We start from the raw sequence: 16,143 nt of genomic DNA on the forward strand, positions 1-16,143 counted from the left end.
CTTTTGAGGTGATTTTTCTGAAGACTTGCACGTGGAGTTGTGACAGTTAATTTCTGAAGACTTGCACGTGGAGTTGTGACAGTTAAATCTCTACCAGTTCCCTCCTCTCCCAGGCATGTCAGTTTATTGCTTTAGATACGTGTAAACATAACAAGTTGCAACACTCCAGCAGAAAAATGTATTCCTGGCAGCTGCTGAAACTTCATTCTCAATATATTCATTCTTGTATAGACAATTCTGCCAGCAGAAGCATAAACAAGTCCTGATTATTACTTATGTCTTAAATAAGTTGAAAGTCTCCTGAATGACATACAGAAAGTAGGTTTAGATCTCTTTTTTTTGGTGTCACTGCTGAAATTCGGTTTTTAATTTTAGCACCTTAATTGGGACTCCTTAGCTTTGGAGTTAATCCTACGACTGAAGAATATATGAATGAATATGTCGTGTTCTGGTTCCTGATACTCTAGTTTCTGAGGCCATGATTGTGGGGCAGCATGGTGGTGCTTTGTTTTGAGCTAGGCCATGATAATTACAGGTAGGATTGTTCTAATACTCACATCATAACTGTGATTTGGCATTTCTTTTCTTTACATTAATGCCAATGGGGTTTTGCTGTGTTTATCTAGACTGCTGGTGTTTCAAACATGCTTAGAAAGAAAAATCAATGTAAATTCAGCTAATCAATTAATTTGCGTCTTTCTAGGCACGAAGGGTTTGTGGCCTAGTCATGGCACAGCACAACATTTTAACTTTTGAATGTTTAGCTCCAGCTTTGGATGAAAGAATAGAGGAGTGAGCCCTTCCTCCTGTTAATTTACCTGTATGTTTGCTGGCGTGTGGGGGGGGTGGTGTGTTCTGGGTTTATGAATGAGGGTTTTTTTTTTCTTTGCTTGCATAAGAGAGGTTTTAGTTTTCTGCACTGTTCTGTGTATCTGAACAGGTTTTTTTATTTCCTATTATAGGAGGAAAATGGCCCAAACGACCGCACCAGCAACGTCCATCCATGATGAGGACTCCTCTGAAAGCAGAATGGTGGTTACGTTCCTCATGTCAGCACTTGAGTCAATGGTTAGTAGAGAAGTTAAGCACAGACAAAGCTGTGTCATAGTTCTGTCTTGGCATGTGCAGGGTTACACCAATATATTGCCTCCCGCTGGGGAGCAGGAAGTGTGTGGTGTTACAGCTTTACCTTATTTCGTGCTGTCCTACCAGCTGTAACTTTGTCTCTTTGCTTGTGCAAAAATCATGCTCACAGTCTTCCTAACGGTGTTCTTGTTTCTTTTTGTGGTGTGATTGTTTTAAAAATGTTGTCAAATAAACAAACGGGAAATATTTCTTGATTGCTCAGGTAGAGTGTGGTTGAAAGGCAAGAGTATGTTCTGGTCTTTGTCCTTTGTGATATAGAGCAAATACATAGTCTTGAGGCTAATGCCTTGTCCTCGGCTGCTGTACCAATTCAACATTAACTTGTTGGTTTTTTGTTGGTTTGTTGTTTGTTTTTTTTTTTTAACTTGACATATTGTGTTTTGTAAAAGTTATTTAATCATTGTGTGGTGGGGTTTAAGGTTGGCCAGGGCTGTGAGTGGAAATGCCTGTCTCGTTTCCTCAAAGTTGAGGCACTGTCAAAGATTTGGTTCTTTAAAATTGTTTTCTTAAATGACAACCAAGAACAAAAATTTTCTTTGATTGCAAGCCTTTTTTCCCCCAAGAGATATATTCAGTTCCTAGAGGCTCTGTGTCACTTTTTCCTCTCATGCTGCAGTTGTTGGTGTCTTCATAGGTTGCAGCAAACTCTGAGTTCCTAGAAGTTAAAGTTTTGTGATCACTTCTCGATGCTCTTACTAATTTTCTTAGGATCTTTGCTCTCTGTGTGCCACAGGCTTCATGCCTTACTACTTTGCCAGAAATTTCTCTCAGCAGAAGGCACATAGATGTTCACAGGGAAGGTGCAGTCCTTCCACTCAGGAGGAATTCACCTGAGCCTGAGCACAGCAGGCAGGACAAGGCAGATGCAGGCAGCCTTCCTGCTTGCAGCCCCACCTTTCTGAACAGAACATTGTGTGATGAGTGTGCCGTGGATGAACGAAACTCCTGTACACTCTGTTGAAAGTTGGGGTAAGATACTCAGTGTGATTATCTAACAGGGAGGTGATAATTGCACAGGGATTGGTGTCATAAATCATTTTAATTAAAAATAGTGCAATCTCTGAGTCTAGACAAGGCCTTAATTTCACTAATGCATCTACAATGCTTTTAAGATTCCTGATGAAAAGCACTCCAGATGTATCAATATCCTTTGGTAACAGCTGATGTTAAGTTACTCGCAATACCTTCTGAAGGGTGGATGCTGGCAGCAGCAGTAGTGACTGTTTTACATGATACCATATACATGTCTGTTGACTGTGCTCTTAGCTATGGTAATAAAAGCTTTTTGTTTCTCTTTTTATAGTGTAAAGAACTTGCCAAGTCAAAGGCAGAAGTTGCCTGTGTTGCTGTATATGAAACGGATGTGTTCGTAGTTGGAACTGAGAGAGGAAGAGCCTTTGTCAATTCTAGGAAGGATTTTCAAAAGGATTTTGTTAAATACTGTAAGTTTCAATGTTGTATTTTTGTATTTCACAAGCTGCTTAATGTGTATTGCATAATACTAATAACTTTGGGGAACAAAGTTCTGTATATCATGGCTACATGGCGTAATTCTATTGGCTATGGCAAAACCAGCTGATTAAGAACCTAAAAATGGTGAGTAATAATGGTCTTGTTTGGAATGTTATTTCAACTGTGGCTGGAAATGTTCATTTTTTTAGATAATGTGACAAACTAGTACAATTGGAAGTATTAGACTGTGTACCCTCACAGTACATCCTGCATTTCCTAGAGCATGTTAGTTTTAATTTGTATCCTCTTCTCCAAGTCTCTTTTCCGCTTGTGAAGGCTGGGTGGGACATTGAACAGGTAGTGGACTGCCTCAGCCAGCTCGGAGGGTCCTGGTTCTTCACGTCACTTCATGCCTTATTAAAGCAGATGCACATTTTTGACAAGATATTATTTTTATGTAGCTTTTTTCATATGACTGTTATTTACTAGACAGAAATACGCACGTATGCCATAATGACTTAAAATTACATCCCCATTACTTTTGTACTCCTTTAAGTACATCTAGGGTGGGTTTTGTTTAATTTCATTTCTACAGTAAAACAGTGCAATTTTTGTGTTCGTAAAACCTGATCCATTGAGCACAGGACAGTAGTTTTAGGAGTTGGGTTTCAAAGGTGCGGTGACTCCTTGGGGGAGCATTGATGTGCTCGTTTAGAAAAGTGTTGTTGATGGACACTGTGTCATCAAGAACGAAATGTACCTTTACCTGCCTAGGGAAAGGGAGAAGGTGTAGGTCAAGAACAGGGTGCGAGAGAAGAATCAGTTTTGGGGGCAGTTTAAAAGCAGCAGCTGTGAAATGTTCTGGCTTGACTAATTAAGTACTTCTTGGAAAGCAACTATGTTTAGTCTGTAGCAGAAACATTTGCTTCTAAGAGTGCTTTTGCTGCTAGCTGAAATTCTCCTGGAGGTTTTGTCTTGAGGTCACTTGTTCGTGGCGGGGCTCTGGATTTTTGCCACTGTTCTACTCGCTTGGACAGTGACTTTCTGTGCGCCTAAGTATATTTATTCTAAGGAAAGTCACCGCAGTGTTGCGTTGTAACAGATAACTGATAACAAAATAACAAAATGAGGAATTATGGCCTCACCGAGCAATCAAGGCGAAGCTGAATCAGTGACTTTTTTATTTTTTATTTACATGACAGTTCTTCTGATAGTGGTATTTATCACAACTGTTAGCTGAATCATGGGGAGGAGTTCTGATTTTCACCTGGTTTTCTTTTTGCTCTTTTTTTTTTTTGTTATTGTTGTTCCCTGAGGTCCTGGATACTTTGTTTTATTGCTGGTACAGTGGTATCATGGGCCCTGATATACTGGGACTTTGTATACATGGCGTATCTTCTGGTAGGGAGTCTGAAATAACTAGGATTTGCTGTTGGATCTCCCTGGCTAGATCAATATTTCTGGTTCTGTACTGTGGGAAGCACTGGCTTCTCATCCATGCTTGTGTTTGACTGTGTCAGATGTGGTTTCTATAGATACGTGCATGTATTTAAATCTTGCATTAGTTCTGATAATCCTGATCCTTTTACTTTATTCCAGGTGCTCGTTCTGGGGCAGTGTTTTTGTACTGTCAGGCCGATGAGATTAAACAACATCCACTTTGAAAACGGTGTTTTCGTCATGCTTCTTGCAGAACATTGCTGCATAGATCTATGTGAATAAAGCCAACTAACCTCAGTCGTTTCTTTCATGGCTTCACCAAGTGCATATCCCGCATACTTTTGGGGGCGGTCTTGGTGCTGCAGGTGGTTTTGTCCTGTTGCTGACAAAGCTGTTGATAATTCCAGAAAACTTTGTCAGAACACCAGTTTTTAGGAATAATAGCGTTACATATTCCTGGCGATGCTGATTCCGTCACTGCCTTTGATGACATTTACAGTGTAATAGCTTTTGATCTAAAACTTAGGACTGTGGAGGCAACAGTTCCTTTCCCCTTGCACCTTGTTTCTTCAGTTAAATATGAAAGCTAGCAATAGACAAATGTTAGTTGCAATTTTGGTAGGTGTTTCGGAAAAATCCAGGAAGGCCCCAGTTCTGTGCATTTTTAGTAAGTTAGAGTTGGACCTTTTCTGTTTCTGGATGATTAGTGAATTCTTCCAGGAGATTCTTACATTGCTGTTAGAATCAAGCCTTTAAAAATTCAGCCGTGATGTCAATCTCTGGAACATGTGGTGCTGAAGATATTGAGAATTAGCTCCCCACTTGTGTGGGTCTCTTCATTTTTCTTTAAGTATGCAAACAGAAGTGGAGTTACTAAGCATTCCTCTGGTTATGTCAGACTCTGTTGTGACAAGCCAGCATGTGTCTCCAGTCTTTACTTCCACTTTTCCCACAGCTCTTTTGTATAGTTTGAGTAAATATGAAGAGTTTTCAGAATTTGGAGGGCTCGGGCTTCAAACCTGCTGCTTAATTTTAGTAATGAGTATAATGTAGCGGGCTAATCTGATGAAATGCGTATATGAGGTTTATGACGGAAGTAGCATGTACACTTTCTAGCAGTATAGGACTGATAAAAATAACAGCAGTTCAGTGAAAGCAGCACTGGAGTTTGGTTTCCTGTGGCTTTGATTCATAACGACTTTCACCCACGTGGTTCCCTGATGCCTGTCTGCAGGGGAAAGAGGAGCCCTGCGCATATCTCGTGTACCTTGTTACCTTAAGAAAATATGTTAGAAACAAATTATAGCAATGCTTTTTTAATGTTAGTATGGCTTGTCTAGTGAGAACCAGTCAACAGGCATTAATTATTTAAAATGAGGTCAGATCGTAGCTTCTTCTGAACTGTGCTTAATTAAGATGGTGGTAAGCCCTGTGGTACAGGGAAATAGCATGTTTCAGTCGAAGTAGGGCTGCATGTGCTTGTACACCTAACATGTAACTGAGGTAATTACCTGCAGTGCCGGTTGTTCTAAGCCTGTGTAAGTTTGTGCTGTACATAAAAAGAGTCTGTTCTTTGAGTGCCTGCTCGTGTTCAGAATATGGACAAGCATGGATACTTGTGCACTGCAAGCAGTCAAGATCATACATGTCTTGCCCCGCCAGTACCTCTTTGTTTTAGTTGCTGTTTGCTGCTGAGGTGCATTGTGTGGTCCTCAGTTCCTCTTGGATGGCCTCAGCGAGATGAAGTGCCTCCTTGCTCTGTGCATTGCTGTGGAGTTGGGGGTTATTAGCCATCCGTCTTCCATCTGTGGAGAATGAGCTTTTTAGCTTAATATCTAAGAAGATTTCAAACACCCAAAAAGACTATAGAGCAATCTGTTGGTCTTTAAGGATGAGCAAATTGGATTCTGAGTAGTCAGTGTGTACATCACACCTATGCTGGAGAGCGTCAGTCTACTCCACCCCTAGCTGGTCACCCCCGTAGGCTGGAGGATGCCTGGGTGGGATTAATGCAAATCTGTTACTGCCAAGACCTTGTCTTCTAGGCAGCATCTTCGCAGCTGTACCAAAGAGGTACAACTTGCTTCTGTCTTTGCTTTCTATGTTCCCTTCAGTGGCAGAATTTTGAACTGTTTCTGGGGACTTGCCTCATGAAATCTTATTCTTGCTGTTCTCTGACTGACAGAGATAGTTTTTTCTTACATGAGATGTTAGCTTGAGCTATGACTGCACAGGACAAAGCTACTCAGATGTTCCAAGAGGCTGTTCTGCATCTCTAGCTGTGATCCCACAGCACAGCAAAAGTGTTGTCAGTGAACATGGTGCGCTCCACCTGAGACTGGGGCTGTTCGATGGTATCACATACACCGTGCTGAGATCCTGGACAGCTGGAAGGCAATCTGGGTGCTCTGGAGCAGCTTTCATCAGAAGTGATGGCTTTGCTCACTTCAGGAGATCTCGCCAGCAGTGAATATGAGCTCTGTGGTTGCTGTCTGCATGAGGAGTTTCCTACAGAGGAATTTGTAGCACTGGCTGGAGTCATCCCCCATGGAAAAGTGCATATGGACACTACAGCCCTGAAGTCCAGCTGTTTGAAGGCAGCAGCTTCCTTTGTTTGCCTGTCATTACCTGTCTTATGTTGTTTGTTACTGGCAAGAGCTGCATGCACTCCAAATTGCCTGGCTAATAGGTTTTTTCAAACTGGAAGTATTTTGTGAAATAAAATAATCAATACCTCCCTTGTGAGTGATGTTTAAAAAATGTTAATATTTTCCATTGCATCACCAGCGATGCAATTAGTTCTAATATTGGCAATAATAAAAGCAATGATAGCAACACGGCCAGATCTACAAAGCAGTTTAGGTACCTAAAAATCTAGAGCAAAGCTGCTGAAAGTCTCCATCACATCTACCTGTAGGCATCTAAATAGCTTATAAATCAGTATTTCTGTCATGAACTGTGTTCTTTTTGTAGGTAATGATATCCAAAAAGCATGGTGTAGAAATACATGACTTCAGTGGGGTTTTTTTTAACCAAAGCTCAATAAACTGTGTATCATACTGGTATAAATATAAATTCTAACATGCTGAACCTCTGATTGGCATGTCTTGCTGCTTTTTTTCACTTTTCTAATGGATGAAGCTATTTACATGTTTGATCCTGTCTGTGAATCGTCTGTGTGCTTTCACTATACACAGTGCTGAACAGACTGATACTGCAGGCCTGAGAGCATCATGCACAGGTCTTGCGTTTAGAAGGTGATAGGTGGGAGTCAAGCTACAGTAGTGTGTATATTTTTATTAACTTAGTAGCTCTGGGTTACTTTTAGACTTGTGCTTACAAATGTCTTTGAACCTGCTGAGATAGCAAGGTGTACGCAGGGGCTAGTTAGTGTGTGCAGTGTGCTGGCAGTCTGGACATAGTCCTTTTCTGGTACTTTATTTGGATGCTCCAGTAATGCTGTAAATAAAGTATTAATACACTGATTTGCTTCTTCCTTACTATTGTGATTACCTCCGATTATATTCTGTATCTCTTCCATGTCATGCCAGCAGTAATTCAGAAGCAGTATCTAAATGGGGTGGCGAGCTTTTCAGCTCTGAAGTGGAAGGTCTCAGACTTGAAATTGAGTACAGACTGAATCCCCTCACCTGTATGGGAGCAGCCTAATACCTTTTCAGTATTACTCTAGTAACAGAGGTTATTTGTCCTCGTTATAATAAAGGAGAATCTTGATCATCTTTATCTCTAATTATGTGCTATGGTATTATAGTGAAAATACCATTCTGTAACTAGCTGACATCTTTTTATGTTGCTCGGAGGCTAATCCCTTGACACTAATGCAACTGGTTTAAAAGTACCAGTTCTTTTTGATGATGATGTGCCAGTGTGGAAACAGTTTCCCACAGTCATTTTCTTTGGCCCTAAACTATTCTGTGGCCAGCTGAGACTTCTGTAGCTTTTGCTGCTCCTGAAAGCAACAGGATATTTTGGAAGAGAAAGGAGTAATTAAATAGTAAATGAAAGAAAAACAGTGAGAGCCAGGCAGAGGATTAATCCTGACAAAACGCTTGTTGAGTTGCATGTATGCCATTGCTAACCTGTTACCCATTTTAAACGCAAACGGGGGCTGTATCTGTGATTCTTGCTTTAGCGTTGCTCTTCCAGGGCACTTCAGAATGGGTACGCTTTACAGAACGCGTAGCAGGGAAAAAGGATGTTGGAACAGTTGCTTTTTAAAGCTGTGACTGTCAGGATGCTTTCCTGTTGCCAAGCCAGAGCTGTTTTACACCTCTGTAACTCTCAATCTCTTTTTTCATGCCAGATTACCTTCCAGCTATTTGGGAGTGGCCTCTTTAAAACAACCTCTGCTATATGCTTATTCTGTTTGAGTATCTGCTGGAACAGGCTTTTCCCGGTCACTTTTAATGCTAACTTACTCAGCTGTGGCTGTCAGTTGTGTTCCTGAGTTTTCACCTACCTTTTTGCAGCACAGGACTTGGAATAACTTGCACTTCTGCAGACTGCCAGGCCGGAATAGATCCGTGGCTGCTCCTGGCCATACTGACTGTAGCCCATCGCCATTTCCCAGACTAATTGAGTTGGCAGACGTAGTGTATTTACTCCTACCGTGTCTGTCACTTGGGAGTTAAGACCCTGCATCTCTGCTGGTGAAAGGGATCACAGGAGTGTTCCTGGGTTCATTTTACCTTACGTGAGCCAGGTTGCGTCGTGCCTGTGTAGTGACGTGTTAATGCTAACTGGGCTGGCTCTGCCTAGGGTTGATTAGGGAACAGTTTTGTAATCCTTTTTGCTTGGGAGAGTTGCGGACATGGTAACTGCTGGCTTCCTCTTGTATATCTGCTTTCCTGCTCTGCACTGCTCTGCTGGATGGTCTGCATTTGTGCCCAGGCCTTCGTGTGGCTGTAAAACCTCAGCGCTGCAAGTTAGTTCTGGGGGTCCCCATCTCCCTAGGATGCTACAGAGATGCCTGCAGTGCCCTGATTGCTAAAGCTTATGGAATATCTTCGTTTATTTAATAAAAAACATGAAGCTTCAGATGTTCCTGCTGGAAAGCTAGGACACTTGCTACATATATACATATTATGACTGCCTCCAGCACTCTGGGCTTCTGCTTTCCCAGTCTCTTAAAATATTCATATCGTATTCTGTTTATTGGAATCACTAGTTCGTATTTTGCATGTTTCTGCCTCACCCCTAGTTTTTGGTGGAGTTTTTCTGTTGTGGTTGTAACTGCTTGATAAATTAACTGAACTGTGTTCATTCTTGGAATCCCCAAGAGCTTTTTTGATTTAAGTTTCAACCACTTTCTACTTTGTATTTGCAGAATGTAGCTGAGAGTTAAAGCATCTACCCCTAAAGACTCGATCAGTTTGTTCCTAATAAATCACATGCTTAGGAATTAGTTTCAAGATAACATTCCTAGCACTCACCAAACAGTTGCAGTTACAAGTAATAAACAAAATCCAAAGCCATCATCCCCATCTTTCTTACTGTAAGAGCAACTTATTTTTGCTGTCTCCATTTGAGTGCATGCAAATGGTTCAGCTTACAGTCCCCTTCTGCCTAACCTTTTGAAATGCAAATAATGTAGTTTTTGAGCTGTCCTATGTTGCATATTTCTTCCATATTAATATGTGTTCATTAGCTGAACTGCATTAATAGCCTAGATCTTTGTGGAAGATGTGGAAATAATTCGCCTATCTTTTAGCTTTACCTTGTGGCTCTTCCTTTTCTTTTTTACTACTATTCTCCTTCCCTTCTTTTTCCCCAACTTACCAGACTGGTAAAAGGGCTTTACCTGAAGTGGGTGATGGCCAGCCCTGGCTAGCCATGCATTTTTTAATGGTCTCTTTTGCAAGCCCTTTCTCATGGTATTAGGGGTGAATTAATCTGGTTTTCTTAAATTTTGTGTTACTGGTAATTTCCCTTGTTTTACAAGTCAGTTTACCCCACTTCCCAAGTTCTAAAAATGAAAAGAAAAATGTGCTTTCAAAACTTCTGTTGCATAGTTAGACACAAGTTATTTTTAAAGAGCTTTGAGATCACTTTCTGCCTCCCTTCTTCAGGGGTGCTTCCTTTGCTTCCGTTGTCTGCCTCTGGCTCCGTAGGTGTGTCAGGAACAGAGACTTTCGCAGGTGGTGTGCCAGTCCAGATGCCTTTTCTTCCTAGCACCCTTCGCTTTAGCCATGCCCTGCCCAGCTCAGAGCTCCATGCTGGTTTTCTGGATTTATTTCAGATTTGGGTAACTGGCCTCTTCTACAGCCTTGTTAGAGCTAGGTTGCTCGGCTTGATTGTCAGAAACCTGTCATGTTCTGTCTCTGCCTGGCCAGTTAAAAGCTAACAGCTAGTTTAAAAACCTTGCTAAGACAGTTCAGTCACATTTCAGTGGAGACCACCCATCTCGTTCCCTCAGAGTCACAAACAGAAAATTACTTTAGATAGTTGATCTTTTTGAAATTCCTTGGCTTCTAAATTCTGCCTGAGGTGATTTGCTTTTCTTGTGGTTTAACTGATCCTTTGATAATCATAAAATGATTTTTCTTTAATTTCAGATTATTGTTCAATTTCCTCGGCTGGCCTTAAAACTGGATGGCCTTAAAAAGCTAACAGACGAACTGGGTGAATGTATTATAAACCAAAGCAAAACACATACACACATTTATTTTCCCTCTTTCATTGCTCATAGTTATTTTCAGAGAGTAATTTTCTTTAAGCACAACTGATAAAATACATGTACGTGAGTGTTGTCACAATAATTGTTGCCCTTAAGTTGCCTCTTAGAGTGTCTGCGTCGGGGTGACATTCGTACTCTTATGATGACTTCTTGGCTTTCTCTACCTGAGGGGATTAAAAACCTCCTGATGTTGTAAGATGCCTTCTGTACCATGGGACTGACAGCTCTTTTGCTAGAGGAGTGTTGAGCTCCATCAGCTTCAGATACTGAATCCTACCAGCTTTTCCCAGTTATTGTTTGTGTAGCGTCTTATCTTCAAGTCACATTTTTGAGGAAATTTCAGTTAAGTAAGTTGTTTCTCTGCAAACCTTGATTTTTGTTTTTTATGCTTTGAGACGTGGACAGTGCTGGTTTTGTCACTTGCCTGCAGTGTGACCCAGTGGGGTGTGCTCTGCGCCCCAGCAGAGGTACAGCCCCTCTCCTCCAGATGGCAGCTTTCCCCTTACCTCCAAGTCAGGCCTTTGAAGGCAGGCATGCTGGTGGTCTGCTGCGCTCAGGCCGTGCTTTAGTGGAGCTTCAGGATAGGTGGTGGTTAACTGCTGAGCTGTAACGCTCTTCATCAATTTATAAGCATAACAGCATCTGTTTAAGGCAGGAAGCTATAGCATCTGCCCATACAGAGGTCAGGGTGTAGCTGGCTAGTTGCTGCTGTGCAACAAGAAAAAATTGCAAATTAAAATTTGATCGTTTCAAGTGTTGCATTTCTTGTTCTGTCATAAAATTTTTTGTAGGAGGGTTTTTTTTTTTTACTTTAAAGCAGCCTATTCATGTGATAGTACATCCGTTTTATAAGGATGGTGACAGCTGGGAGATTCATTTTCCAGCCCAGTGGTAGACTGGACTGTCACACCCAGTCTGATGCTGATCAGGACAGGTAAGAGGGAAGGGTGTTCTGAATAACCAAAACACCTGGACACTACAAGAAGATAGGAGGCACTCAACCATATATGGGCTCTCAGTGCAAAATGAGGATGGTTAGGAGTTGGGTCGTTGTAATCCTGCTGAATCCGGAATAGTTTTTGCAGAGTAACTGGATTTACCCTGCTGGTAATCCCAGCTGCGTAGAATGTAACCATTCCTCACCCTTCCTGAGCCATTTACCCTGTAAATACAGCCCCCCCATCCCTCTTTTCCACCAGTCTTGTTGCACTTGTCCCAGGCATCCCCTTCCAAACGTAGCCTGATTCCTGCTGGGTGCTCTGGTGATTGCGGCGAGGGCCACAAGTGGAGATGTGTCCGTCAGTGCTGCCAGGAGGAGGTGAATGGCTGCTGGGTTTGGTCAGTTGTGCAGAGCTCAGAAATCTTGCTGTGTTTGAGACTTGATCTTGTTTGTCAGACTTTATTGAAATTGGCCAACAAATGTGGGAGAGATTAGGGAGACAGATGCATAATGTGATCTTAAGAAAATGGGTAAAAATAAGGTAATAAAGAAACAATGATAAAGGTTTTTCTTCTAGTTAAGAAGGAAACTTCTGTGTCCTTTTGTCTACTTTTCATTTTAATGGGCAGTGTTGTCATCTTATTTTTGGTTTGCTTATTATTTTTAGAAAGTGTGGGTACACTTTCGAGAAGCTCCTGGCAGTAAAGGCGTTTTCAGTGAATCAGTCTCTTATGTGGAAAAAAACCAACAAACCAAACAACGAAAAAGCAACATTGCATGTAGCTATAAATGGAAACTGATGTCTCTTATCCATGAGTCTGCAGGCAAACCTTATAAGCCGTCATTAGTTAAGCACCTGTGTTATAGGTATATAATATTCTACTTCACTTTTATTCATGTTATGGTAGGCCCTGTCGTATTGCAGAGAAAGCAAAAATTTCAGGCCTGAAGAGCTGTAGAGTTAAATGTCACGTGCAGGTGGGTTTCCAGGGCACAAAGCAGACATGTGATCTGTAGAGGAAGGAGGAGATTCTCTTTTGAGTGAAGATGGGGGTTTTTATGATGATAAATGTGTGTTTACTACAAGCATCGCTACTTCAGCTCATTTCACAGCCTGTTTGTAATCAGTTGTTCAAACTGATGTTTGTTTACTCGTATGAGTGTAGAATTACGATGCCAGCAGTACTGGCAATGCAAACCGCGGTGTTCCAGACTTACTGCTGTGCTTGCTCACAGTGAAGTCATGACACAGCTAGAGCACTGATCGTTCTCTTGCACACAGGAACACAGATCTCCCTTTTTCTTTCATATGCAGAATATCTCCGTTGTTTTCCCCTGGTTTTGCTGGGTGATTCTCAGTAAATCTTTGCAAGAACTAAATGATAAGAAAGGAAGGCTGCCACCTGAAACAGTCACTTCCATTTGCTCTTTAATGTTGAAAGCGTTGTTATTCCCTCACTCCTTTTGCAATTGCTTTTGCTCGGAGACTAGAACAAGGTGTAGGGCTGAAGTCGTCTTTGTTCTGCGTGGTGATGGCTTGTTGCAACTCCTCCTATTTGGCGAGAAGAGATGTGTACTTAAAATGTCTTTTGAAAGCTATAGGAGCTGTCGTGGCGGGAGACAGATCTCGTCTATGAAAAGTTCAGCTAAGCCCGCACAGCATAAACAAAACAGGGTGTAGCCTCACTGCTGCGTAAGACATCACGCATGGCGCCAGAGAGCTGTGGGACCCTCCACGCAGGCGTCTTGCCTTTTCCCTGGTGACCTTCTTGGTCCTTCTTTTCTTGGCAGTTTTGCATTTTATTTCTACTGTATTATCCTCTCCTGAGATTAATAGTGTTTTCTACCTCTTCATGCCAAAAAAACCCTGCTCGGGATGTGTCTCTTAATTCATCATTCTTACACCTCAGAGGATGACATTTACAAAGGTTATAAGGAGGATATAATAATTTTGGTGTAAATTTAAATGTACTCATTGCTCATGTACATAGATAAATGTATTTGCTTCTAAGGCAAGTAAGTTCTTAGGATTTTCTGTCAGGAATCATTCCCGAGTGTCTATAGTCTGAACTGGAGGGACTAGGTGCTGGGAGTTTTAATAACTTAGTATTTTACTTTTGTCTTATTTGTAAAAATAACTGCCAGGTGTTACAGAAGATGAGAGAGCTGCAGAACTGCAGAAAACAAAGACAATACCACCTGTAAACAGGCTGACTGTGGATATGGTGGAACTGGAAGCTCTCAGAAAGTCTGTGGAGGACTTTTTCTGCTTTTGCTATGGTGGGTACTTTGAAATCTTTGAAGCAGCTGTTCAGATTTCTAAATTTTTATTCCAGTTGGGAAGAAAGTACTGCATGACTTTGCCTTCCAACTATACTGCTGTTAAGGTGATAAGTTGGACTTTGTAAAACACGCACATCTGTCGGATAGTTTTCTTCCTGATGTGTTTTGTGGGATGTGATTTGCGATCCTTGCACAGCCCATTTAGTTTTCTTCCAAGAAAGCCTCTGCATCTCAGTGGGTGCCAGCCCACGTTAGTGCGAGTGGTGCTTGGTTCCCTGTCGAGATTGCATCTGCACCTTGCTTTCGCTCCTGTCCTCTCCAAAGTAAAAAGTTTTATGAGGGACTCATCCTTTTGGTAACTCGAGTGCTCTTGACCTCAAAACAATCTTTTTTTTTTTTTTTTTTTTTTTACCCTAGGTAAAGCTTTAGGAAAGTCAACAGTGGTGCCTGTGCCGTATGAGAAGATCCAGAGGGACCAGTCTGCTGTGGTAGTGCAGGGCCTGCCTGAAGGACTTGCGTTTAAACATCCAGCAAATTACGATGTTTCAACCTTGAAATGGATTTTGGAAAACAAGTCAGGGATCTCATTTATCATCAAAAGGTTATTTGCTGTCTCTTGTGCTTGTCTGTTCACTTAAGTCCAATTAATTTTAGTTTTTAATTAAATACATTGCAGCCTGTTTCTCTTTAATGCTACACTCTCTTTAAGTGCACTTCAAGTGTTCTCTCTTTAATGTTACACTACCAAGTAATGCCTTTGCTAAAGCTATGGGTTTTTCTTTCCGTGTTTCCACACAGGCCTTTCCTAGAGCCGAAGAAGCACCTAGGTAAGTTACTACTTACTCAGACTAAACAGAAACAGATCAGAATTTTAGTTTAGATAGCAATATAGACAAAAGATTTGGTCATGTGGATAAAGTGGCAAACTGCAGAAGTTCCTAGACTACGAGTTGCCTTACTTATGGAACTATAACCTTTTGCTTTATGCGTTCTGCCAGAAGCAATTAATTAGAGATAAAATTTGTTCTATTGCATTCTTCATCCTTTTACTGAATTAAAATTTAATGTGAATTGGATAGTATCCTAGGGAAAGGAGAATTGAACTGATGAAGGACTGCCTTGCATTTTTAGAAGATGCCTAGACTTTTGCAGTGCTCTGTGTTCCAATACATGGCTGATTTTGGCATTTATATCTCATTTTAAAAGTTGATTTAATCTTCTGAAGTGGCTAGGTGTTATGGTTCCTATGAAAGCCACTATATTAAAATCAGCTAGAGCAAGGTTTTTTTTGAACTCCACAAAGATTCACTTCACTTTCTAGCTTAGAAGAAAGTCCCTTCTCCTAGTGCTTTCATGGGATCATGTTGCTTTACTTGCAAAATTCGTGTGTGTGAGGATTTGCTTTATGAAGAGAGTGAAGCAGTCTCAATAGGAATGTAGTCAACAAAGGAAAGTTTCACTTTTGCAGGTGAAACAGCCAGAAATTGATGCTGGATTAGTAAAATTAGAAATGTGTTGCCTGTGCCCAGTAAGAAGACTAGAGGGTGGGAAATTACAGAGATTCTGGTAATAATATATTTCTATTGAAAAGGCAAGGCAGGCTTTTAGTGTGGTAAATGATGTTCTAAAAACATAATCTCTTCGTGTCTAGCTGTAATTTAGGACTAAGCTGAATCTCTGAAACTATCAATTTTCTTTTAGCAGAGTTTAGGTGAAAGGTTTGTTTACCTTTGTTTCCCAGGATTTTCACTTAGCACCATGAAAGAGAGCAGTGAAAAGCATGGTGAAACACACATTTGAAGTCATTTTATACTGGTGTTGCTTTATAGATTAATAAAGCAGTTTAACGAGATCTTTCCCTCATGTCTGTGAATACAGAAAATACGCATGTACGCTTGTAAAATGTGAGCAGGTTTTCACTTCATGAAATTGATGTTACATTTTCAATTTGTATTTAAAGTAAATGGAGTACAGGAAATTCAAAGATTGTCTTTTAACTTTCAGGAGCTCATATGACAGATCCTTCACATTCAATTATACCTCCAGGTGGAAGGTGAATTTAAAATGTCTTTTTTTTGTACCAACGATATGTTTTCATATAGTTTATCTTTCTCTTACTGTGTTTTTTCTGTCCAGATGACCTTTGGATAACTTTTGCTTGCCTGGGATTATAAAAAGCATGAAA

The 16,143-nt window shown here is 41.0% G+C and overlaps 1 protein-coding gene across 1 annotated transcript in view; it reads left to right on the forward strand.

The window, feature by feature from the left end:
• The first annotated feature begins 969 nt into the window (after window positions 1–969).
• Window positions 970–16,143, forward strand: part of GTF2I (general transcription factor IIi) — a 62,262-nt gene continuing 47,088 nt past the window's right edge. The window contains exons 1-6 of the mRNA XM_086475463.1: window positions 970–1,068; window positions 2,450–2,588; window positions 13,821–13,955; window positions 14,376–14,559; window positions 14,757–14,785; window positions 15,963–16,011. Of these exons, the coding sequence (XP_086331589.1) occupies window positions 970–1,068; window positions 2,450–2,588; window positions 13,821–13,955; window positions 14,376–14,559; window positions 14,757–14,785; window positions 15,963–16,011 (635 nt within the window). The remainder of the gene's footprint in view (window positions 1,069–2,449; window positions 2,589–13,820; window positions 13,956–14,375; window positions 14,560–14,756; window positions 14,786–15,962; window positions 16,012–16,143) is intronic.

The sequence above is a fragment of the Leptosomus discolor genome, chromosome 18, assembly GCF_034619465.1.
Source record: "Leptosomus discolor isolate bLepDis1 chromosome 18, bLepDis1.hap2, whole genome shotgun sequence".
NCBI lineage: Eukaryota > Metazoa > Chordata > Aves > Leptosomiformes > Leptosomidae > Leptosomus > Leptosomus discolor.